We start from the raw sequence: 22725 nt of genomic DNA, 5'->3' as shown, positions 1-22725 counted from the left end.
GAAACAAATGGAATCCATAAAACAGATGCAAACAGATTTCCAGGAGATTAAAAACTCCATTGAAAGTCTACGCAGCAGAATGAGCCAATGTGAGGACAGAATTTCAGATATAGAAGATAAGATTGCAATTAGTGACCACGAAAAGAAAAATTGTTTTAAAATTTTAAGGGACCACAAGAAATCAATCCAGCAGCTGCTAGACAATGCAAAGAAGAATAACATAAGACTGATCAAGGGCCAGGGATTTAGCTCAGCAGTTTCGCCGCCTGCTGCGCAAGCGCAAGGACCCGAGTTCGATCTCCGGTACCAAAAAAAAAAAACTGATCGGAGTCAATGAAGAAACAGGAGAGAGTGCAGACGACATAAAAAAAACTGTTCACAGAAGTAATGGCAGAAAACTTCCCAAGCAGGGGAAAAGAACTTGACATACAGATGAGTGAGGCATATGGGACTCCAACTAGCCTTGATCAAAAAAAAAAATCTACACAATAGGTAATGACCCTTGGGTTATACAGAAGTTTAATTTCTAAATATTGAGGTATTTTCCTGAAATTTATTAATTATTGATTTCCAATTGCATTCCATTGTAGTCAGAACACATGCTCTTTAGTGTCAATATTTTAAAATTTATTCAGACCTGTTTTAAGGCCCAGCAGATGATCTTAGGGAATGATCCATGTGCACTTGAAAAAAATGAGTATTCTGTCATTGTTGGGTGGAATAGTCTGCAAATATAAATTAACAAAATCAATTGATAGAATTAAGTCTTCTAGTTCCACATTGACTTAATCTATTTGTTCCACAAATTACTAGCATCCATGAATTATTTGTTCCATGAATGACATGAATATCAGAGAGGAGATTAAAGTCTTTAAAATTTTGGATTTGTCTATATCTCCTAGTTTTATCATTTTTTGTTTCATGGATTTTAAAGGTCTATTAGATATAGGATTAACATGATAAATTGACCTCTTTATCATTATGTAATGTGCTTCATTATTCATAGTAATATTCTTCATTCTGAAATCTACTTTTTCTGATATTAATAAAGCCATTCCAGATTTCTTAAAATTAATGTTTATATCATAAATACTTTCCATCCTTTCACTCTCAATCTATCTGATTTTTTAAGTGTCAAGTTAGTCTCTTGTAGACAGCTTATAATTGAATCTATAAAATCTAGTCTATTTATATTTAATATAGTGACATAATACATATCTATATGGTGGGTTTAAATCTATTATCTTGCAAATTTGTCCCACCATCTCTTTGTTCTTTTTTTGACTCTTTTCTTCTTCTAGATTAACTATTTTTAAATATTCCAATTTATCATAATATGGGCTTATTAGCTATATTCTATTTTTTTTAGTATTTCCTCTTATATTCACAATACACATCTTTAACTTATCACAGCCTCTCCTCAAATATTATACCTATATATAAATAATGTGAGAAACTTACAGACCTATACTTCTATTTCCCACCTCCCGTTCTTTGTCCTATTGTGGTCATACATTTTTTTCTGTCTATAATATAGACCAAAAATGCATTGTTATTATTTTTGTTTTAAATAGGCAACTGTCTTTTTTAAAAATTTAAAATGAGAGAAGCAGTTTTTCATATTCATCCATATGTTTTACACTTTTAGTGTTTTTCCAATCCTTTAGATACATGTAAGTTTCCATCTTGTATCACTTTTCTTCTTCCTAAAAAACTTCCTTTAACATTTCTTGTAATAAAGATCAGATGGTGATGAATCTTGCCAGTTTTTCTTTGTCAGAAAAAAAGTTTTTATTTCACTTTCATTCTTGAAAGCTATTTTCATTGCATACAGAATCATTAATTGACAGGTTTTCTTTTCTTTCAGCACTTTAAAGATGTTGTCCTATTGTCTTCTGACCTTTATAGTTTCTGATGAGAAATCAGAAGGAATTTCTTATCTTTGTTCCTCTCTACATAATATTCATCTTTTTTGAGGGGGGCTGCTTTAATTGTTTTTTCCTTATCACTAGTTTTCAGTAATTTGATTATGGTATGTTTTGGTGTAATTTTCTTTGTGTTTATCCTTTTGGGGGCTTAATGAATGATTTAGATCCATGAATTTATACTTTCCATCAAATTTGGAAAATTTGTAAACATTATTTCTTCCAATATTTTCCTGATCCTTTCTGCCTTTTGGGGACTTAAATTACAATTATGTTAGTGTGGGATTATCCTACAGAACACTAGAGCTCTTTTTGGTTTAGTTTTTTTTCCCCCTCTGTGTTTAATTTGGGAGTTTATATTACTTTGTGTTTATATTCAACAAACATTTTCTTCCACAGTGTCTAACCCATTATTAATATGTTTGTGTCCCCTCAGAATTCAGACATTGACCTAATGGGACTAGCATCCTTAGAAGAAATGACACTAGAGCACTTGAGATCTCTCTCTCTCTCTCCCTCCTTCCCTCCCTCCCTGCCTCCCTCCATGCTCACATACCTGTGACCAAGAAGATAGCCATCTTCAGGCCAGGAAGAGACCCAGAATGTGGCCATGCTGTTACTCTGTTCTCAAACTTTCTGTTCTCAAACCTCCAGCCTACAGAACTGTGAGGAAATAAGTGTCTGCAGTTTAAACAATTTAATCTATGGTATTTTGTTATGGCAGCCCAAGCAGACTAATACATACTGCAATCTAGTGAAATTTTGATTCCATGTTATATGTTCCATTTATCTCTTCATTATTTCATGTTATTCTTTAAAACTTTGAACATGGGGCCAGGGATTTAGCTCAATGGTTCCAGCGCTGGCCTCTAAAGCACAAGGTCCCGAGTTCGATCCCCGGTACCAAAAAAAAAAAATTTTGAACATGCTTATAATAGCATCTTAACATGATGCTGATGTTAATTCTATCACCTATCATTTCTGGATTTATTATAATTAACTGATTTTTCCTCCTGATTATAGGACACATTTTCCTCCTGCTTCCTTGTTATCTACTAATTTTTGATGGGAGGACTGTCATTGTTAATTTACATAACTGAGTGTTAGATTTTATTGTAACCCTGTAAAGAGTATTGGATTTTTGTTTTTGCAGGCAGTTAAATTAATTTTGTGCTTTTGAGGTTTTGAGGTTTGTTTTCAACTTTTTCTTTTGGTTTTTTTTCTTTCTTTTTGATTTGGATTTATTTATTTTTTGGTAATACTGGGGATCAAACCCAGGGCCTCAGGCCTGCTTGACAAGTGCTCTATCACTGAATTATATGTCCAACCCTATTTTTAAACTTTTAAAGGCATATCTAGAGTAATCTTTATTTTATCACTAAGTTGTGACCCTATTGTGACCTCTATTAAATGTCTCAGGTCTTCACAGAGGCCTCTTACCCAGGCTAATGGGAACTGAAAAAAATTCCTAACCCTATGAGCCTAGGAATTACTGAGATGAATTGTGGAATCTGTTGAATGATTGGATGTAAGTGGATAAGAGATGAAGAGAAATCACTGGATGGATCATGGCATCATTCAACAATAAAAGAAATTCTGGGAAGGAGGAGAGCAAGAAATGACTCCATGTCAAACATATTTCATTTTAGGAGGCTGCAAGACATGTTAGTGGAGATATTGACCAAAACCTTGGATATGTGACTTGCAATTCAGGGAAGAGATCAAAGCCAGAGCATAGAATTCAGAGTAATCAATAAATAACAATAAATAACAGCTAAACTCACGCAACAGTTGAAACCTAAATGAGAGAATGAGATGTCATGGGAGATTATAAAACATGACTAACAATGGAAAATCCTCTCAAACATGGGTAGAGGGGGCACTCGTGAAGAGAAAGAAGAGAAGGTAGAAAAAGAAAAAAGAGAAGGTAAATGGTGAGAAAACTAGAGAAGAGCCAGGAGATGGAGGCATCATGGAAACTAAGGGAGCAGAATTTCAAGGAGGCCATGGTCAACACTGCCAGATGATCCAGACCAATGCCATAAGATTAAAATGGAGAATGTCTCCCAGAGTTAGTACCTGCTGAGGGTCTCTAGTAGTCTTGGAGGTAGGAAGCAGGTTTGGTGACCCAGGGAAAGTGGAAGTCAATGAGAAGACAAATGGAGGTAAGGACGTGGGAAAAATGTGTCAACTCCCCTTTCTAGAAAGGAAGGTTAGTGACACAAAGATTAGTAATGGAGCCATAGCCAAGGGAGCTGCATGGAAAAGAGAGACATTTTTTTCTGGATAGGAGAGAATTTGGCATGTTTATGGGCTCAGAGGAAAGGCCAGCAAGAAGGACAATGGAATAAAGTCCTCGGAAGAGAAAATAGGAATGAGACCCATAGCACTGGGAGAGTTCTCCGAGTCTGCAGTTAACAGGGGGCAAAGTTACTTACCACTGGCAGAAAAGACATTATTCCCAGTTCTATTCCCATGTTAAAGGCAGGAAAAAGAAGCCCAGAGGAAATGCCTCAAAACAATAAAGTTCGGGGCTTGGTGGAAGAGCTCCTACCCCAATTCCTGACCACCTGACTTTCTGTCTCAGAAGATTCCCATTGTATCAGGGTTGACCACTCCTACAGAAACCTAGGAAAGTTGGATGTCTGCGTTCCAGAGAAGGGAATGCAAGGGAAGGTCTCAGGGCACATTCTGGGAAGGGGTGGCTGTCAGGAGAGGGATTGGGGAAGAGAGAGCAAAGCCAGGAGGAAAGCAAAGACATCTCCACCCAGGCAGCAGCTGCTCCCAAATATGTCACAACTTGTCAAAGAGGCAGAAATAGAAGCAGTCCAGGGAGTGGAAGGGGGTGGAGTGGCATGCTATGCTTTCTGAACCCACAGAGAGGGTGGGCAGGGGATGACAGGGAAGCGAGGGGGACAGGTGAGATGACCGAGTCCAGAGGCGAGGCAGTTCTAGACGGGCTGAAATGGGTGCAGAGAACCATCTGGTTGCCTTTCAGTGAGGTTGAGTATGGGGCAGAAGTGACAATGGGACAAAACGTCTCAGGAAAACCTGCCCTCTCTGATCTTACTGTCTATTCTCCAAGCCAGGGCTAAGCCTGGTTCAAACAGCCCTCAAAACAGGCCACCAGCTAGAGGTGTGGCTCACTGGTACAGCACTTTCCTAACATGCATAAGGCCTTTGATCCCCCAACCCCGAAAAAAAACCCCACCTCAAAACAGTCCTCCTACCTCAGCCCTATAAGTTCATCCTCCAGACCCATATACTAAGTCATAAATAAAGGGGCCATTTGGATCTTCAACCCAGCATCCTAGTTTACAGATGAGCAAACTGAGAACCAGAGAGGAGACACCGCAGCAACATGCCCTGACTCCTTCTCCTGGTTCCTTCTTCCACTTTCCCTTAGTTTCCTGGCAGTATTTGTCCTAACCAGAAGCTGAAGCCCACGAGGACCTGGTATACTCATAATCCTCACCCATATTTCCCCACTGGACCCAAATACACAGGGTCATATGCCCTGTGCTGGTTCTTGGTTTTTTTTTTTCTTTGTACCAGGGATCGAACTCAGGTCCTTGCGCTTGCACAGCAGGCGGCGAAACCACTGAGTTAAATCCCTGGCCCTGTGCTGGTTATTTTTACAAAACAGCTCTCTGCTTTCCCCACCAATCCCCTCTCCTTGACCCCCACACTCCTCCAACCCAAACTCTTCCACCTCCAGGCCCCACATTCCCCCATCCCAGAGCCTGAGATTCTTGAGGATGATCCCAGCTCTGAGTTCCAGATTCCAGACAGGGATGGGATTTCACAGTGGTTACTTGATGCTCAGTCTCCAATGGAAACAATATGGCCCAGAGGCCTGAGCCGCCTCCCTCTTCCCCGCCTCTCAGTCCTGGTCCCACCTGCCTCCAAATCTCTCCTCCTGTCCCAGCGCTCAGGCTCCTCCTGGCCCCTCCTATGTCTCCTTTTCCTCTCTCCATCACCACTTCTCGGGCTGTCTCCTTGAACTTGTCATTAAAACTCTCGGTCCCCTGCCTGTCTGCCTGTCTGTGGCCCCACACCCACCTGGAAAGCAAGTGGCCACCTGCTATACCCTTTGTCACCTGCTGGTCTCAGAAAGGGACAGAGGGCACCTGGGTTCATCCCCAAGGCCTAAGCTCAGGCTGCCCAAGAGCAGATGCCCTTCCCAGTTCTGACACTTCACTGAATCCTTGAGAAAGTCATGTCCCTTCCTGGGCCTCTTTCCCATGTGTAGGAGGAAGGTGGACTAACTGATCCTAGACTGCCTTGCAGCTCTATTCTCACCCTGCTGCAAAACTACTGCCTCAAAAATAGTCAAGGCTGGTTTGCATGTCATCTATGGTTTATGCATCTATGTCCTATTGAAATGCACAGCCAACCCCCATCTAATCCTCAGCAGTAATACTGGAACTCAGCCCAGGAAAACAAAAGGTGGATCCTGTTTTAAAAAGCCAGAGGATTCCTCCCTTCCAGACCCTCTTGTTCCTAAGCATGGAGACTGCAGAATGGGAATCTTGCTTTGATTTTAGCCAAGCTACCTGGCAGCCCAGGTTAGCCCACCTACAAGGTCTGCAAGGACTACAAGAAGCTGGATGTCAGACAGCTGTGACTGGGTGTGCAGCAGAAAGGGAAGGAGGGAGTCAGCAGCAGGTGAAGGGGGTTTCTGAAATCCAATGCTACCATGCAAATGAGATCAGCCCAACATACAAATAGACTCAAGTTGAGATGGGAGGGGGCATCAGCCTGGCCCTGAAGCCCCAACGGGGCACGAGGGCTTCCTCTAGAAGGAGCAGGACTACTGGAGGAGGAGGCTAGAGTCCGGCAGGGGCCCCTGTGTGCCCAGGCAGCAGGGGTGGGGATTAGGGCCGGACGCCCTGCTGTCAGGTTGGAGCTGATGGATCGCCGCTGGTGGCGGAGCACAAAGGCTGTTCTGTGCTTGGCACCAATGTGTTCCCATCCATCAGAGGGCAGCCTGTGGGGGCGGAGAGGGAGGAAGCCCAAGGCCCCTCAACAAGGCTCCTCCACAGCTTGGCTGAGAGCAGAACAAGGTGGGTGAAGAGACAATTCCCCCATCAGGGTTTTACATCGCCCACGGTGTCAGTCCTGAGAGTGTCTGTCCCCACGGTGGGCCTTGACATGGCCCCTGGGCCACCTTACTCAGACATTCACAAGCACACTACAAACAGATCCACAGAGACCCAGGCGCCCGGGTCACCCTAACCTGCCAGTCCTGCCTTTGTGTCAGGTCAGAGGCAACCATCAGGCAGACTCAAGGCCACACCCACACCCAGCTCAGCTTCCGGCAGACAGGGCTGTGTCTATTCACTGCTCTTCCCTGGGTCTGGTTCCTGCCAGGGGGCCAAAGCAGAGTAGGTCCTCAGTAACCAGGTGTTGAGCACAGGCAGAGCAATGCATCAGTTCCCTCTCTGGACTAGGCTCTTTCCGCAGCTGACTCTGTTACCTAAAACTTCCTACCCTGAGTAGGTGATTTTGTGTCCCCGCTCCCTCACTCAGCTGTGAGCACACAGACGGCAGAAAGACTGCGGCCTCTTTGCATCAGCGACCTGGACACCTGGCACACACATGATAATACACATTTCTTGACTGAGAATAAGTGAATATCCACCTATGAAGGGTTTTCCCTCCCGTGGTCCCCTGGAGGCAATGGGACAGCCTGGTGGAGGGGGGTTGAAGGGTGGTGGCTCAAGAGTGGAGGAGAGGACGCAGCAAGAAGTGGGCCTCATATTTACTGGGTGTTTCCGTATGCCAGGTGCCCTTTCACTTACTACAACCCCCCCCCCCACACACACACATCATCTTTTGGCAGCCTGAAACATGCATCCTTTCCCAGTCCAATCCACCCCTGCCTCTGAAACCTTCATCTGACTCCTAGATTACTCTCATGGGGTCCATGTGGCCACTGTGCCTCAGTTTCCAAGCCCCTCCAAGCCCCACCGGGATTGCTCCTATCTTTTCAGCCCTGTCTCCAAGGCTAATCAAATTACACCCTGAGCTCTGGACAAACTGGTCTCCCAGTGCCCCTTCCCCTCCTCTCTTCTTCTTGTCCCAACCTTACCCCTTCTCTGAGACTGGCCCAGCGTGTTCCTCCTCAAGCCCTCCACAGAGGGCTCCAGCCTTCAGTGGTTCTGCCGTTCTAACTAACTCCTAAGACACACTTGACAAACCCACTAATTTGCAAGTGCTTACAGTCCCCTTGCTTACTGCAGAACTAACATGGCATCCCCTGGCCTTGTGTAACCACGAACGCAAGGTTCTGTGTCCCAGCCGGTCTAGTCGACAGCAAGGTCTTGGGAGCCAGCACAGAACAAGCCTGTTCTGCCTCCATTTTAGGGAAAGAAGACACACTGTCTAGGGGTTACTCTGACTGCATCCCAAAAGGATGAAAGATGTCATTTCCAGGTTGCCATAGTAGCTCTGACATCACTCAGGGCTTGTGGGATTAGAGTGTAAACCAAGGCAAGGTTATTTGCTTTTTTTTCTTTTGCGGGTGGAGAAGTGTATTGGAAATAAAGAGTTGTCTTCAGCCCAGCTGGTCCAGGTCTGATCCGGGTTTAAAAGCCACAGTTCCATTCTATACTTTCCAGCACCCTGGTAAAGCCCAGATCCAAATTAAGACCTCACGGCAGCCCCCAGATTGCTTGAGGTTACTGTCCAGTTACAACCTCTCCTAGCCCCTGCTCTACCCAAAAAGGATACCTGCATTTTCCTGGCTCCTTACTGTGGAGGAGGGGAGGAGGGAAAGCCAATCCTTCAAATTCCATGCAGATCTCAGCTCCCCTGTGAAATAGGTCCTCCCTGAGCCTTCCTCACGAGTCTATTTCTTCTTCTTGGCCTTGCAACAGTTTTAACTTAATGGTCTCCTCTCTTACAGGAACAGGGCTAGCAGAATGGATTAGACCTAGTCTACAGGGCCCTAGATTGTTTTTTTAAGGCTGAGACACAAGACTACAGGGATGCTGTTCAAAGCCCAGGATTTCTGAAGCTGGGCGTCGGTGGAACAAACTATCTTCTGAGGTCAGCAGAAGCTGGACAATGGCAACCTGGAAAGGGGATCTGGGCATCAGGGCGGGTCCAACAAGGTGACCATCGTGGTGTGCAAGATAGGAAACGGAGGGTGGGGATCGTGCCTCCGGCATTCCTAAAATGCCCAGCCCTGACTGAATGCCATCCCCTGCTGAGAGCTGAAGCCTGCCCACTACTTTGGGAGGAATTGGTCCTTTCAGGCCCTGAGGCCTCCACCAAGATGTGACCATGGATTGAGCCACCTGAAGGTTAAATAGTTCCACCTCCACCTGACATATGAGAGCTGCATGATGAGGGTAACAGGTGACTCAGTCAGGAAGGGGCAGAGGAACTAGCCAGGTGGTCCCAAAAAGGGAAGGTGCACCCTGAGTTTGAAGGTCCCTGTGTCCTGTCCTTTCCTGCTCCCACCCATTGTGAGGAGTCTGGAAGATTCCTGCCCAAACAGGGCAGGAAACAGAGTAGAGGAGACAACACAGGATGGCAGGTTAATTCGTGAGAGGGAGGAGACAGGGGGCTTAACAGTACTTGACCTTGCCACTGGGGAAGGTGGCAATGTGTGGACTGTACACCCGATCTCTACTCTGACCCTGACCAACTGTATTAAAGAGAAAACTCCCCCCGGCCTCTAAGTTTTAAAAATCCTCTAAAAGAATACATAGATCAAAGCTGCTTTGGAAAGCCAGAAGTCAAATCCATTTGTGACTCTGTATTTTAGTCCTTCTTAGCCCCGGGGACCCACACACGCCCCACTTCTGAAGCAATCCCATTCTTTGGAGAGTGAAGTCTCTCGGGCTGATACAGTGTGGTTAAGGTGCTGTCAGGAAGCGAGGAGACAGAGTGACTCTTAGGGCCCCTTCCAGACGAAGCCGACCCCTTCCATGTTCCCTCCTCCCCTGTACCTACCCTGTGCTGTGGGACTAGCAAGGAAGCAGCAGGCTTTTGCCGGCCTGGCCAGGAGTTATTGAAAGGAGCAGATGAGAGAGGGAATGTGTCCTCCTCCACCTCCCCTGCCCCACAGGAGCTGTCCAGAAATGAAAACTAATCAAATTACACCCGACGGCTTCCCGACCCGTGCACGGGAGCCACCCCGGCAGGGGCAGGCTGGCTGGGTGGGGTGGGGGCACTGGGGAGAGGGAAGGGGAATCACATCTAATCCACTGTAAACGTCTTGATGTGCAGCAACAGCTTAGAGGGGGGCTCAGGTTTCTGTGGCGTTGGCTATATTTATCTCTGGTTCCATGCCAGCAGAGAGGGTTTAAATGGCACCCAGCAGTTGGCGTGAGGGGCTGCAGGAGCTTGAGGGCCAGTGGCAGGAACAAGTCTTTTCCGACTCCATGGAGCTGTATGAGACATCCCCCTACTTCTACCAGGAGCCCCGCTTCTATGACGGGGAAAACTACCTGCCTGTCCACCTCCAGGGCTTTGAGCCACCCGGCTATGAGCGGACTGAGCTCGGCCTGAGCCCCGAGACCCGAGGGCCCCTAGAAGATAAGGGCCTGGGGATCCCCGAGCACTGTCCAGGCCAGTGCCTGCCGTGGGCGTGTAAGGTGTGTAAAAGGAAGTCAGTGTCCGTGGACCGGCGGAGGGCGGCCACACTGAGGGAGAAGCGCAGGCTCAAGAAGGTGAACGAGGCCTTTGAGGCCCTGAAGAGGAGCACCCTGCTCAACCCCAACCAGCGGCTGCCCAAGGTGGAGATCCTGCGCAGCGCCATCCAGTACATCGAGCGCCTGCAGGCCCTGCTCAGCTCCCTCAACCAGGAGGAGCGCGACCTGCGCTACGGAGGCGGGGGTGGGCCGCAGCCTGCGGTAAGTGAAGGGTTTGGGAGCTGCCAGCCAGGCCCGTGGGGGTCTGCAGGACCCCTTCCTTTGTCAAAGCTGGCCCTCCTGGTGACCACCTGTCTCCCCATGCTCTTTCCAGATAAGGGCAGAGGGCAGGAGCCAGCGATGGGGGTGGGGCTGGCACAGGACTAGTCCAGGTGCAAGTCCCCAGCCTGGGCGAGAGTGAGGGCTGATCTCCATGGCGGCTACAGCCTAAAGGGCCAAGCCAAGTACCTGCCAAAAACACCCCCCTCCCGCCCCCAGCCTGGGTGTGGCTAGCAGACCAAACCCATCCAGTCTCATTAGAACCCCACTAGGCCTGGGCCACTCTGCTTAGTCACCCTTATCCCCGGGGTCCGGAAAGCCAGCGACCCCTCTAAGCTGATACTCTGTGAAGGGAGAACCACCATCTAGGATGGAAGCCAGGAAGGCCTGGAAGCAGGGTCCGTGGTGTGAACATTCCAGGTGGGGGGCGCCCTGGGCTGTAGGGCCCCCGCCTGTGGCCCACATTCCAAGCCCAGTGCAGCTCTGTGGGCTCCGGCAAGGCAGAGACACATCCAGCAATGGTTGGGCCCTGACCTTGGGCCTTGGCCCTTCTGCAGGTGCCCAGTGAATGCAGTTCCCACAGCGCCTCCTGCAGTCCAGAGTGGGGCAGCGCACTGGAGTTCAGCCCCAACCCCAGCGGTGAGTGAAGCCTGACCCTGATTTGATCCCTCCATCCTTTCCTAGGCCGGGTTTTCCCCATACCTTAAAAACTTGCTCCACGATTCTTCCTGGGGCTTCTCTAGGGGCCTGCTGTCCCATGGCCCCAGCTGGGGGGGGCTGGGAGGCCCTGTGCCTTCCTGTGGCCTGGACTAGCTAAGGAGGGGTCATGGCCTCTTGCAGCAACCCAGCTGGTGCCTGGTGCCTGACCTTCTCAGCAGAGAGGAGCCTGTCCCTGCCCCCGCCGGGGTCCCTGGGAATTGCTGACTTAGTGCTGCCAAACTGGGCCCAGCAAAGGACAGTTCTGGTCTCCAGAGACACACTATCCTGGCTGCACCTTGGAATCACTGCTAACAAATCCAAACTCCACTAGGGAAGTCCAGAGGTGGCATGCACATGAGCACATACCCATATGTGTCACCCATACAAGCACACACACATACACACACGCATGCACACACAGGATGGGAAAGGCGGGGAGTAGGGAGCAGAATTCCTGAGTTTTGCTCACCCATCTGTCCCGGAAATCCTGCATCACCCCAAGGGTCTCAGCCACCCTTTTCTCCCCACCTTCTCCTTCCAGATCATCTGCTGGCTTCTGACCCTACCGATGCCCACAATCTGCACTCCCTCACCTCCATCGTGGACAGCATCACAGTGGAGGATGTATCTGTGGCCTTCCCAGACGAAACTATCCCTAACTGAGATGGTCTGCCAGGCTGGGTGTTTTCGTGAGCCCCTGAGCTGGCCACAGATGCCACCACTTCTGTGGCAGGGGCCTCCTCCAGTTAGGCTCTCTTGATGCCAGGAAGATAACCCTTGGCTGCCATAGGCCAGATTGTCCCCCTCCTCGTCCATTTAAGTTTAACGCACTGCTCAGCACAGGAATGGGTGCCTTCATTTAGCTGACTCCTTAAAGCAGAGGCATCCCCTTTCCAAGGAGATAAAGGAGGGCCAGAGCGACCCCTTGTGGATGCCCCCCTCCCCAGGGGGCAAACTCAGGAGTTTCCTTTTTATCACAATGTAGCCTCTAACGCCAACCTCTAAATGAAACCGTTTGAGAGACAAAGACAGTGTCCTTACCTGGATAAGCGCACACATCTGTTCTGGTCTCTCCCTGATGCCAGTGGCTGGGCTGGGCCTGCCCTGAGTTGAGAGAAAAGAAAGGGAGAGAAACGATCCTCTGTCCCCAAGACCCTGGAGGCCAAGCCTTTGCAGTTCATATTGGGAACCTTCCAGTGGTTTTTTATGTTTTGTTTTGTTTTGTTTTGTGTGTTGTTTGTAAAGCTGCCATCTGACCAAGGTCTCTTGTGCTGAAGATGCAAGGGACAGGCAGGGGGAAAGGGGGTGGGTCTTGGGGTGATTTCTTTTGTTAACTAAGCATTGTGTGGTTTTGCCATTATTTTGTATTTTTTTGCTAACTTATTTGGATTTCCTTTTTTAAAAAATGAATAAAGACTGGTTGCTAGAAGAGTGTCTGAGATGATGACGGTTAGAATGAATGACAGCCCCGACCCGTCCCACTTGAAGGTCCAGACACACTGCAGGTGCCGGGCTTCCAAGAATTCCAAAGGTTGGCATGGGTGGGCTCCAAAAGTATCAAGGCATCATCTTGGGACAGTGACCAGGCACCGGGGAGCCCCGCTCTTTTGACCATTACAGTGGAGTCAAAGTGGGTCTGACACATTACGTGGATGTGACCAGGTTCCACAGGAATCCGACAGGACAGAGGAAAGCCTGCTGCGTGCCCCACCGCACACTAATTCACACTGCTCACAATCTGCTGCATTCCAACCTATCGCCCACAGGCCCCTTGGCCTCCAATTCACTGAGCATGGCTGCATGCCCTGTGCTCGGCCCACTCCCGGGGCCAGGGGTGTAGAGCTGGATTTATGGGGGTCTTCTCCCTAATTGCTGGCTTTCTCCTGGTTCCACATTACAAGGAGACCTGCAGAGAGGTGGGAAGTGATTAAATCAGAATGGGGTCAGACAGTGTCACTTTCTCACAGACCAAATGGCACGTTCCCTCTCCATTCTCTTCCTTCCCCCGCGGAAGAGGGAAGTTCTCGTCCCTGCCTACCACCCAGAGATGAAGGAGTCCCTGCTGGGGGAGATGGTGGGGCTTCTCATCAAAGAGAAGCTGGGGTTCTCAACATTTGGGATGCTGATTTCAGACTGACTTCCTAAGGGGAGAAGGTTGGTGAGGAATTAAGAACAATGACTTTGGGTGGAAGTTACATAAGGGTTAACCAGAGAGGTAACAGGAAATAGAATTGGAATGGGCCAAGAACACCTACTAAAAAACTTTATTAATTCTAACTGCTTGGGGCTAAATTTGTGTAACTTATTGCAAACTGTAAGTTTCAGAATCATTACAGAAGAATTAGAATCCAGAACATGGTACACATTCCATCCCTCATTCTGTTCTTTGGGGGCCTTGACAACTGACTTAACTTTTGCCCATCAGGAACTAGTGACTGTACTATACTTGCTCTGGGGTACCTCTCTACACTGCCCTCTGGACCTTGCTCCTGCAGCTGTTAACACCTTGTCCCAAGTCCTTCGGAAAGTCTGCCTGAAGAAGAGAATAAGAAGGGAACCTCAGCAGTATATCATAGAGCCTGGGTGAAGTTACAGAAGGTTGGGTCTCCCCAGGACCTGCTTCCCCCAAGTAATAGTCGGGGCTAGGCCTACTGGGAATCACAAATTGGTCAACTTTGTCCTGACTTGTTGGATCTTATTTTTGAGTTTGCATCAGTAAGTTCACAATCTTCCCCTCTTAGATAGGCTGGAGAGGAATACCAAGGTCATGGCTATGACTCTTAACCTTAACTCACTGCCCTTGGGGTAAGGAAGGCAACAGAGTTGGTTACCATGTCTCACTTCGAGAGTCTACACTCACTCCCTTTTTACCCACTGAAAATACTGAATCACACATTCAAGGAATCTCCCTGTAGATTCACCTCCTCCGCCCCTGGCCCTTCCCAAGTTCAGAGGATGGATACAACCTCACTGCTTTACTTCTGACTTACCTGTCCCTTGTCCTCCTTCTTACTGAGGGCTAGGCCTGGCCAAGAAGGGCATCAACAATGCTAAGGAGCTGACAGGCTCTGAGGCTGCTGGATCTACTTTTCAAGTCCACTCCCCTATGGTTATGATGGCAGTGAGAAACTGGGGTTCACATTCACACCTAGGAAAGAATGACAGTCCTTAGCAATAGCTACTAGAGTCAACAGGTCCCAGCCACTGTCAGGTGTCATTGTCACCCACTTACTGTGTCATAAGTTCCAGAGGAGAAACAATTTGCTGCAGATTACACAGGTGTGAATGGCAAACTTCAACCAAACAGGAGCCCAGTTTCTCATTATTTTCACAGAATAAACAACTTTTATCAAAGCGTGGGGACTTTCTTAAATTAACAAATCCTTAACCTTCACAATAGAATTACAGGTAAGACTCCAGTTAATGAATAATGAGGTGGAGTTCTTTAGGAAAATGAGGTTAAATGCCTTCTTCAGTAGAAGCACCTACAATAAATCAAACTGGGTCAATCAAATGTTGCCTAAAATGGACTTTAGGGAATCTGCTAGAATGAAAAGAATTACTTAAAATTGGCATACCAATTGTTATGTGAAAATAGGAACTTCTTAGGATGTTTAGATAATTAGTGTGACTTGTAGGATGTTTGAAGTACTATTTGTGCACTCTAATAAAGGTTCTGAAGTATCTAACTTCTCCAGGTAATTTATTCGGCTGTTTGGAAAACCCAGGCTGCCAGTGTAGTAGGTGGTTAGAGCAACCGGAGAAGGAGGAGTCCTCTCGACTCTGGCATGTTTCACCAATAAATGCCATCTCCAGCATGTTGTATCCCTTGGACTTCTCTGAATTCCTGACTTCTGGGCTCCGGGCCATGATGTAGAAGCCCCAAGGTGAGCTGGGGCTCAAGATGAAGACTGGAAGACTCCACGTTCAGCTGCAGTCTTAGCCAAGAGAATTCAGTCCTGACCTGAGAGGGAAGCCCATACCATCCCCTCTCGGCAAGTCTGGCTGGGCCTCATCCGTGTTCTCCCTCAGCCACAGGTGACCACCCAGACTCCCTGCCTCTCGCTCTGACTAGGACATTCCTGGGCGGGGGGGGGGGGGGATTCCAGGGCTCCAGGAAAGAAACCTACATTCATTTTTCCTTTTCCACTGATGCTGAAGGGAACATGATGCTGAGGTCTCATCTCAAGCTCAGAATGTCCATCAAACACACATTTCGACACAAGCCTGCTCCTTCTGCCTCGCCACCCTGTGCACGCGACACTGGTAAGTCCTTGTTCTCCTGGAACGCTTCAGGGCACATTCTTGTGCCCTGCTAGTCACCAAGGTCAATGATTCTACCTCACAGAGAGGGTGGAAGGAGATCCCAAAGGCTTGTTAACACCAAGCCAGCACCTTCCCTCACCTCCGCTTGTCCTTCCCAGGCTGTCCAGGTGGTCTTGTCTTGTTTCCCTCCACCACCTGTGCCAGTGGACTCTGCCATCCTTGCTTCACCTGTGTTGGGGGCACTGCTGGCCATGGAGAAGATACAGGACGCATTGTGTATTGTGCTGTGTGAGTGAGGGTTTGCCATTTAGATGAGCAGGACAAACAAGGCACTGTGACAACTTACAGGAGCCAAGGGCCACTCAATGGTTCAGACAAAGCAGCTGGGGAGGGAGCCGCAGAAGGCAAGAGTTCATGTAAAGGAGAAGCAAGTCCGACTCTCAAGCACTCCTGGCACTGGGTCAGGGCTTTTAACATAGACACTCTGGTCAGTTACCTAGAACAAGGCACTGGATACAGGCAGAGTAAGGTTTGAGAACCATTTCAATCTTTTACCAGCTGTGTGTGTTTAGCTTTCTAATTTTCTGCTCCATAAAATGGCAATGCTGACACATCATAGGGTTGTGAGGATCAAATAAGTCACACCATTTAGTGTGTGCTATGATTTGAATCTTTGCATCGCTCCAAAATTCATGTTGAAACTTAATCCCCAATGCAAAAGCACCAACAGACAGGTCATTAGGAAGCGATTAGGTCGCAAGGGCTCCATGCTCATTAATGGGATTAGTACCCTTATAAAAAGTTGAAAGCCCATTTAGCCTTTCATGCTTCTGCTTCTTCCACATGGGAACATCTTGAGAAATGGGCCCTCGCCAGACCCTGAATCTGCTGGTACCCGGGTCTTGGACTTAGCCTCAGAAGAGTGAGCAACACATTTCTGTTATTTAAATTACCCTGTCTAAGGTATTTTGTTATAGCAGCAGGAATAGACTGAGGCAGAATGCTTAGAACGGTGTCTGGCACTGTTCTAAGTAATTGTACTTAGTAATTTTAAACTTTTATTAATTTAACCCTCCTCACAATGCTCTGACATAAGGTGGATCATTCATTCAAGTGTGTACATTTAGGGATGCAGAGATTAATGAGGCGGACCTGAAAGCATCCTCGCAGCCCAGTGTAGGGGACAGACAAGGAGACGCCAGTGAGCACAGGCCATGTGAGTGTGCTGAGAGGCTTGGGAGCTAAGGGCTGCTGGTTAACTAACTGCTGGGGAGAGAGCACACCTCCCAGCTCATGCTGGATATGCTCTTGAAGGTTGGAAGCCACAAAGGCAAGGAAAGAAGTACTGCAGCTGCCTTCTCGCAAGGGGGCTGGATGGACCCACTGTCTCTGAGTTAGGCAGACTCTAGACTGGCAGGAGGAGAGAGGGACAGGAGCCAGGTCATGAAGACTTCTGATGGCCACATGGAGGAGGAGCTACACCCCGATCTATAGGTGATGGGGAGCCGCTGAAGTGTGGACGGTACCGTGGCATGCAGAGGAGGTTCAGCAGCATTAACTGTGGGAACAGTGTAAGGGAGGACGAGCGGAGGAGCCCGGGCGGGGGAGGAGAGATGAAGGAGGAAATCAGTCAGGGCCGGCAGCCAGGCCCCTCACCCGGTCCTCAACTCCCTCGGCACAGGCAGCCAAACACCGTCCTCCCGTCCGGCCTGTGGCTACATAAGGAAACAGTGGCTGCTGACTCCACATTCTCAGAACTCTGATACTTCCTCCCAAGCACAGCAGCCCTTGGGACTGCGAAAGAAGCTGAATGTGTCAGCTAAGCTCAAGTTAAAGCAAGGCAGAAAAAAAGGAACAGAGACCATTTGCATGTTGTCTTAAAACCAGGTTGTTTATTGGTACATACACACCCACACTCACACCCACACGCATCCACACACCTGCTCCTGATCCACTGAGCCAATACAGTACTGAGAAGGGCCCGGCCAGGCATGGAGGCCAGTGAGGAAGGCTTGGGTCACTGTGACTCTCCAAAGAAAAAAATGTATCGGCTATGAGGCAAAGGGTACACCAAGACGACATGGTGCGCGGTTTTCCTGCCTCCATCCGCTCCCTGCAATCCTTCCCAGGGGGCCCTGGATGGACCTGGCTCCCCCAACCTGCTGCCTCATGGCATGGCCAATGGGGGTCAGGGTTGCTGTAGGGAGGACAGGCTGGGGCTGACCTTCCCCTGTGCCTAGCCCATGGACACTCAATCCCCTGAAGGAGTCGATGGCCTTCTAGTGCTCAGCTCCAACAATCTGAGGAACCTGGGCTTTCTCCATGACTTCAGCATCCATTACTCTGGAATTTGGCTCTTTCTCTCTATCCAGTTGATTTTCCACTTAATAATTCTTCCATCTCCCTCCCCAGTAGCTTGACAGGAAGGGCAGAAAACAAGGAACAAGAGCAAGGCAGGTGGCTGCCTGCTCCAGCCCAGGTGAGAGCCCACCCAGCTACCCCACTGGCGAGCTCTCCTCTACCAGGCAGAGCACAAGGCTCTGAGACACAGCACAGCGCTATCGCTCCTCAGGACAGGGCGATCCGGCCTATTGGCCCACCCCTCCCCCTCCCCCCGCTAGTCCAGCCCTTTCTCAACCCAAATGGATCAGGTCACAAACCAGCTGCTCCAGCCACCTGTAGGATGGCACTCTGCTGGCCCCTCTCCAACAAGCATGCCTGACATTTTCCCTCTCCTCTTCAAGGAAGCCCAAAGTTCCAACCACCTACCACTTTTAGGCACCTTGTTCAATTGGAGGAACGGGTGAGAAAGAGGGATTTCTTGAGAGTAACAGTCCTCCCAATCACCACCTGTATCCTGACAGCCCAGTTCCACCATGCTGCTAGGGAAAGAAATTAAAATGGCGGAAGCTGGGGGACCTCAAGAATTTCTAGAGAAGACAGTCCCTGGACACCACAAGAACCCGTCAAGGACTGGATGATTTGGGGACAAAGAGGAATGACTGCTTTCATCAACCCTGGATTTCCTGAATCAGGGATATGATTCGCTGAAGAGGAAGCTTTATTTTCTTCCTGGCAGGTCAGAGGAAGAAAATTCTAGGCTGCCTGTCTCCCAAACCTGATTTTAGGGTCAATATTCAATCCACTCATAAGGTTTGTTCTTATGCGGCTGGGATTAAGGAAGTGAGGCAGAGGAGGACAGCAGGGGAAGGGATGCTGGTGGCAGAGGCAGCAGCACAGTTAGATCTGTTCAGCCCCTGGGCCGTTCCCCGGGGGCTGGGGCTGGGGCCATTCCCACTGCCCTTTGGCTTCAGGCTACCAGAGGCCACCAGCCCTCCCTCTGGCTCGCCTGTCTACACTTCTCACCGAGCAAGGGCTGAGAGTTTTTGCAAACCCAGTCACCCCTGGCCCAAAGCTCTGGGGTCCATTTCCCTCTGAGTCTTCCTAAACTCATTTAGGAGTCAGCTTAAACCAGGCTCCAAAATGTCTACGTTAGTCCTTCTCCGGGCCTCACCATCCTGAGAGAGAATGTGGTCTCCTGTACCTCTGCAGCCCCAGAGCAAGAAGAGGCAAGATCTGCAAACTGTGGCGGTGGTTTAGAGAACGGGTGATGCTGGAGGTGTCAAAATCAACCTCAGACCATCTGGTACGAGGGCCAGAGTGGACAGGGACGAGAGGCAGCATAACTAAGGCAGGACGGAGTCTGCAGTGCCCCTCTCCTGGAAGGACCATCTCCGTCCTTGGCCTAGGTTTCTGATCCTGGAGGAAGGCAAAGTCCAGACCCGGCTGGGTCCAGAAGAGACAGGGTGGCGTCACCCCCACCCCAGGCTGCCCTTCTCTTTCTCCCGGAGAATCCCAAGCTTGGGCGACCCGGGCGCCTCCGCTACACCGGGAGACCCCATCCAGGAGACTTACAAAGGACGCGCGATGGGAGTCGGGGTAGTGGGATGCCGAAGGGCCGGAGGAGTATATTCTGAGATCCAGGGCAACCAGAAAGCCACAGACGAGACTAGGAGTCGTGGGAGGCAGGGGAACGAGCAGGAGAGGTCAGGGCCGGCTGGGCCTGTGAAACCTGGAGGACACCAGCCCTGCGGGCCGTGGCTAGTCCCGGAAGGCGGAGAGCATGTGTCCGTAGAGATAGTGGGAGTGAGCTAAGAGAGAAGAGACAGACAGGGGAGGAGGAGTCAGTCAGTCCCCAGGCTGCGGGTGGCCGGGCGTCTGCAGCAGGCTCCCAAATGCAAAGCGCCCGGGCAGGGCAGCCGGGCAGGGCTGGCGCGAGCGGAGCGGGGTTGCAGGCCGGCCAGCGACGTCCCAGGGCCTGGCCACTTACCCCGAGCCGGGGACGCACCCCGTGAGACCCGGGACGGGCGGGCGGGCGGGGGTCAGCAGGAGTAGGTCCGAACTGTGGAGGTCTCCAGTCTCTGCGCCCCCGCCGTCCCGGCTGGCAGGAGTCGGCAGCGCGGGAGAACACAGAGCGGCGGGTTAGTGCGCGCACAGCCCGGTCACGGCGCCTGCCCTGCCCGGCAGCGCCCCCGCCCGCAGCGTCAGCGCAGTGCAGCCCGGGCAGCGCGGAGCGCCCTCCGCCCGCCACTCACCTTCCGGCAGGACCTTCTTGGGCGGGGCCGCGGGCGGCTGCAGGGGCCCCAGGGTGGACACGCGGAAGGCGGCCGGCAGGGTCTCGGCCGAGGAGCTGAGCAGGCCGCCGCCGCGGTGGTCCCGCGGCCGGAAGCGCTTCCTCCAGGAGGGTGCGCGCCGGAACACCTTGTCCTCCCCCTGCACCGGGGCAAGCAGAGGGCGGGTTGGAAGGGGCGCTGGCCCCCAGCCCGGGGAGAGGCTGCGGCTCGCGCGTTCTAGGGTACCGTTCCTCCTGCCACTTTGGAAGCAAGCGAGCAAGATCGCTTCCCCTTTGTACCCCTCGGGTTTTCCCCCTGTAGAATGAATCGGGCTGACATGGATGACTCCCGGAGACAAACTGCCCCTACCTGGGGTCACGAGAGGTCCGCCTGGTCAGATCTGTCATCCAGCAATTAAACTCTGCTTCCCTGCTCACCCTAATCTTCTCAAACAGCTCAGGGTGCCCACTGATCTTTCAAGCTATTCCTCTTCTCAGCCTCCCCACGGGATTGCCCAACAGTTCCCACACAGGCTCTCCTGTCCCTCTAGAGCCTCCGTAAGGCCATCTGCCGGATATGTGTCAGAGTCAGGACATCTGGCTTCCGATCTTGGATCCGCCAAGTTTCTAGCATGTGACCGTAGGGAGCTTTAGTGTCCTCATCTGTGAAATGGGGATCAACATCTGCCCTGTGTATTCTCAGGCTACCTACCCCACGGCGATCAGATGTGACAGTGATGAACCAGGCAGATAACTAGAGACATGCACCTCGAAGGATGTGGTAAGCAGCCTCCATCTACCTCTTCACAGGTCTCTAAATAACTGTCTCTGCCAATAGGCAGGCAAGGCCGCACCCTCCAGGCTGGGGAGGCCTCCCTGTCCCGCCCTTTAGACCCATATCCACTCTGGTTTGTAGCCATGCCTCCTTCCACCACTGTGATCTCATGGGCTCCAGGCTGCAGGGAGAGTGGTACCAGCAGCAACAGGGACACTAACGCCCTCCGGGCCCCATACCCTTGGGTTTGTTGTGTCCTGTGGAGGCCAATTGCTCCAATCAATTCTTAGCACCAAGTACCTCTCTGTGATAGCATACATCCAGTAGCATTTTTACATGGACCTAGGAGATCATTTCATTAGTGTTGCTTTCCCCTTCCCTCCCCTTCCCTTGTCTGCTTACTCCCTCCCTCCCTGCACCCCTTTGTCTTTCTCCCCCTCTCCCTCTCTCTCCCCCTCTCCCTCTCTCCCCCCTCCCTCTCTCTCTCCCTCTCTTTCTCTCTCTCTCCTTCTCTCCCTCTCCATCTCTCCCTCTCTCCCTCTTTCCTCTCCTCCAAGGAGCCAGAACTATGATCTGTGATCTTTTTTGTTCTAACCATTGTATCCTCAGCTCCTGAGTAGTATCTGAGAATACTGCTGACACTCAATAAATATTTGTTAAATGACTGGATGGCAGTTAGCTCCCTACACAAGAGTCCCATTCCTACATTTAGTCAGAGCTTTGTCTTCTCCTTTACCTAGTCCACAGCCCTATCCTTCAGCCCCCTTTCCACCTTCAGCCAACCCTCAGAGTTCGTTTCCGTTCTTCCCTCTGTGCCCTGGCTGGCACATGTTCTTCCTGCTCCTCTCCTTCTCTTGGGTCCTGATCTTTATATAGAGGGAGAACTGGATGAAGCCTTTCAGAGCCATGAGGGGTAACAGAACCAGAACTGGCAGGAAGCCCAGGTGTAAGAAGAGACAGCTCAAGGTATGGATGAAGTGCTAGGTGGCTAGACAAGAGCCCTTCTCCTTAGACCTCAGACTTCCCCCGGTACTGCTCCCCTCACCAATCTCACCTTATTCCTAGGACTTGGCTTCTACTCTAAGCTTCCTGCAAGAAAAAAGTCTTCTCCAGCTGCACCCCCGATGCATCCCAGAAACCCCACTGTGCTGCCCAGTGGTATCACCTACTTAGCTCCATCGCTCCACCCCAAGGCCTGAAGCCTCCCAGGCCAGTCAGCTCCTGGAGCTTCTAGGAGGAGCAGGATCCAGGGAGGGATGAAGGAATCAGAGACAGTCTGCCTCAGACCTGCTCCACCATACACCAGCCCCTGGGCAGCAGTAACATACTTCTTTGAGTTACAGTTTCCTGTAAAATGGGGATAATAACCTGCCCATAAATGACGGTGAGCATAAAGTGAAATGTCTGTCATCATTGTGCCACCATGCCTGGCCCATCCCTGGCACAGGCATTCAAAGAGTATTTGATAAGAATTAACGGAATAATTTTTTTGTATGAGAAAGTACCATGCTAATATATACAGGA

At 50.1% G+C, this 22725-nt stretch overlaps 2 protein-coding genes and 1 long non-coding RNA gene across 13 annotated transcripts in view; 2 read left to right on the top strand and 1 right to left on the bottom strand.

The window, feature by feature from the left end:
• Positions 1 to 22725, bottom strand: part of Ppfia4 (PPFI scaffold protein A4) — a 75370-nt gene that overhangs the window by 9639 nt on the left and 43006 nt on the right. For 3 of the 7 annotated variants that reach the window (XR_002388555.2, XR_002388558.2, XR_002388557.2), the window contains 3 exons: positions 20410 to 20587; positions 20145 to 20255; positions 17687 to 19965 (listed from right to left, as the gene is read on the bottom strand). Coding sequence is in view for 2 of the 7 variants with exons in the window: in XM_021242349.2 (XP_021098008.2) it covers positions 19916 to 19965; positions 20410 to 20587 (228 nt within the window). In the remaining 5 variants the exon portion in view is untranslated. Of the gene's footprint in view, positions 1 to 12534; positions 13455 to 14538; positions 14697 to 17686; positions 19966 to 20144; positions 20256 to 20409; positions 20588 to 22725 lie in introns of those variants that run through there. The other 4 variants (XM_021242349.2, XM_013078612.3, XR_015444230.1 and 1 more) reach the window with 3 other exon arrangements.
• Positions 10247 to 12275, top strand: Myog (myogenin). Its single transcript, XM_004862200.3, has 3 exons — positions 10247 to 10792; positions 11407 to 11488; positions 12090 to 12275. The coding sequence occupies exons 1-3, from the start codon at positions 10247 to 10249 to the stop codon at positions 12209 to 12211; spliced, it is 750 nt and encodes a 249-aa protein (XP_004862257.3). The 3' UTR covers positions 12212 to 12275.
• LOC106010835 (uncharacterized) lies at positions 13546 to 22596 on the top strand. 5 transcript variants are annotated; one of them, XR_001184549.3, is made up of 6 exons: positions 13546 to 14263; positions 15247 to 15586; positions 15710 to 15814; positions 21130 to 21207; positions 21759 to 22167; positions 22267 to 22596. It is a non-coding gene; the product is annotated as an uncharacterized LOC106010835 (long non-coding RNA). The 5 variants fall into 5 exon arrangements; XR_015444236.1 differs by lacking the exons at positions 13546 to 14263; positions 15247 to 15586; positions 15710 to 15814 and adding an exon at positions 20017 to 20165; XR_015444234.1 differs by lacking the exons at positions 13546 to 14263; positions 15247 to 15586; positions 15710 to 15814 and adding an exon at positions 20186 to 20295.

The sequence above is a fragment of the Heterocephalus glaber genome, unplaced genomic scaffold (assembly GCF_053883595.1).
Source record: "Heterocephalus glaber isolate CG9 unplaced genomic scaffold, H.glaber_assembly_v1.0 deba00001600, whole genome shotgun sequence".
NCBI lineage: Eukaryota > Metazoa > Chordata > Mammalia > Rodentia > Bathyergidae > Heterocephalus > Heterocephalus glaber.
Note: the sequence above shows the minus strand (reverse complement) of the source record. Positions and strands in the feature narration are given on the sequence as shown.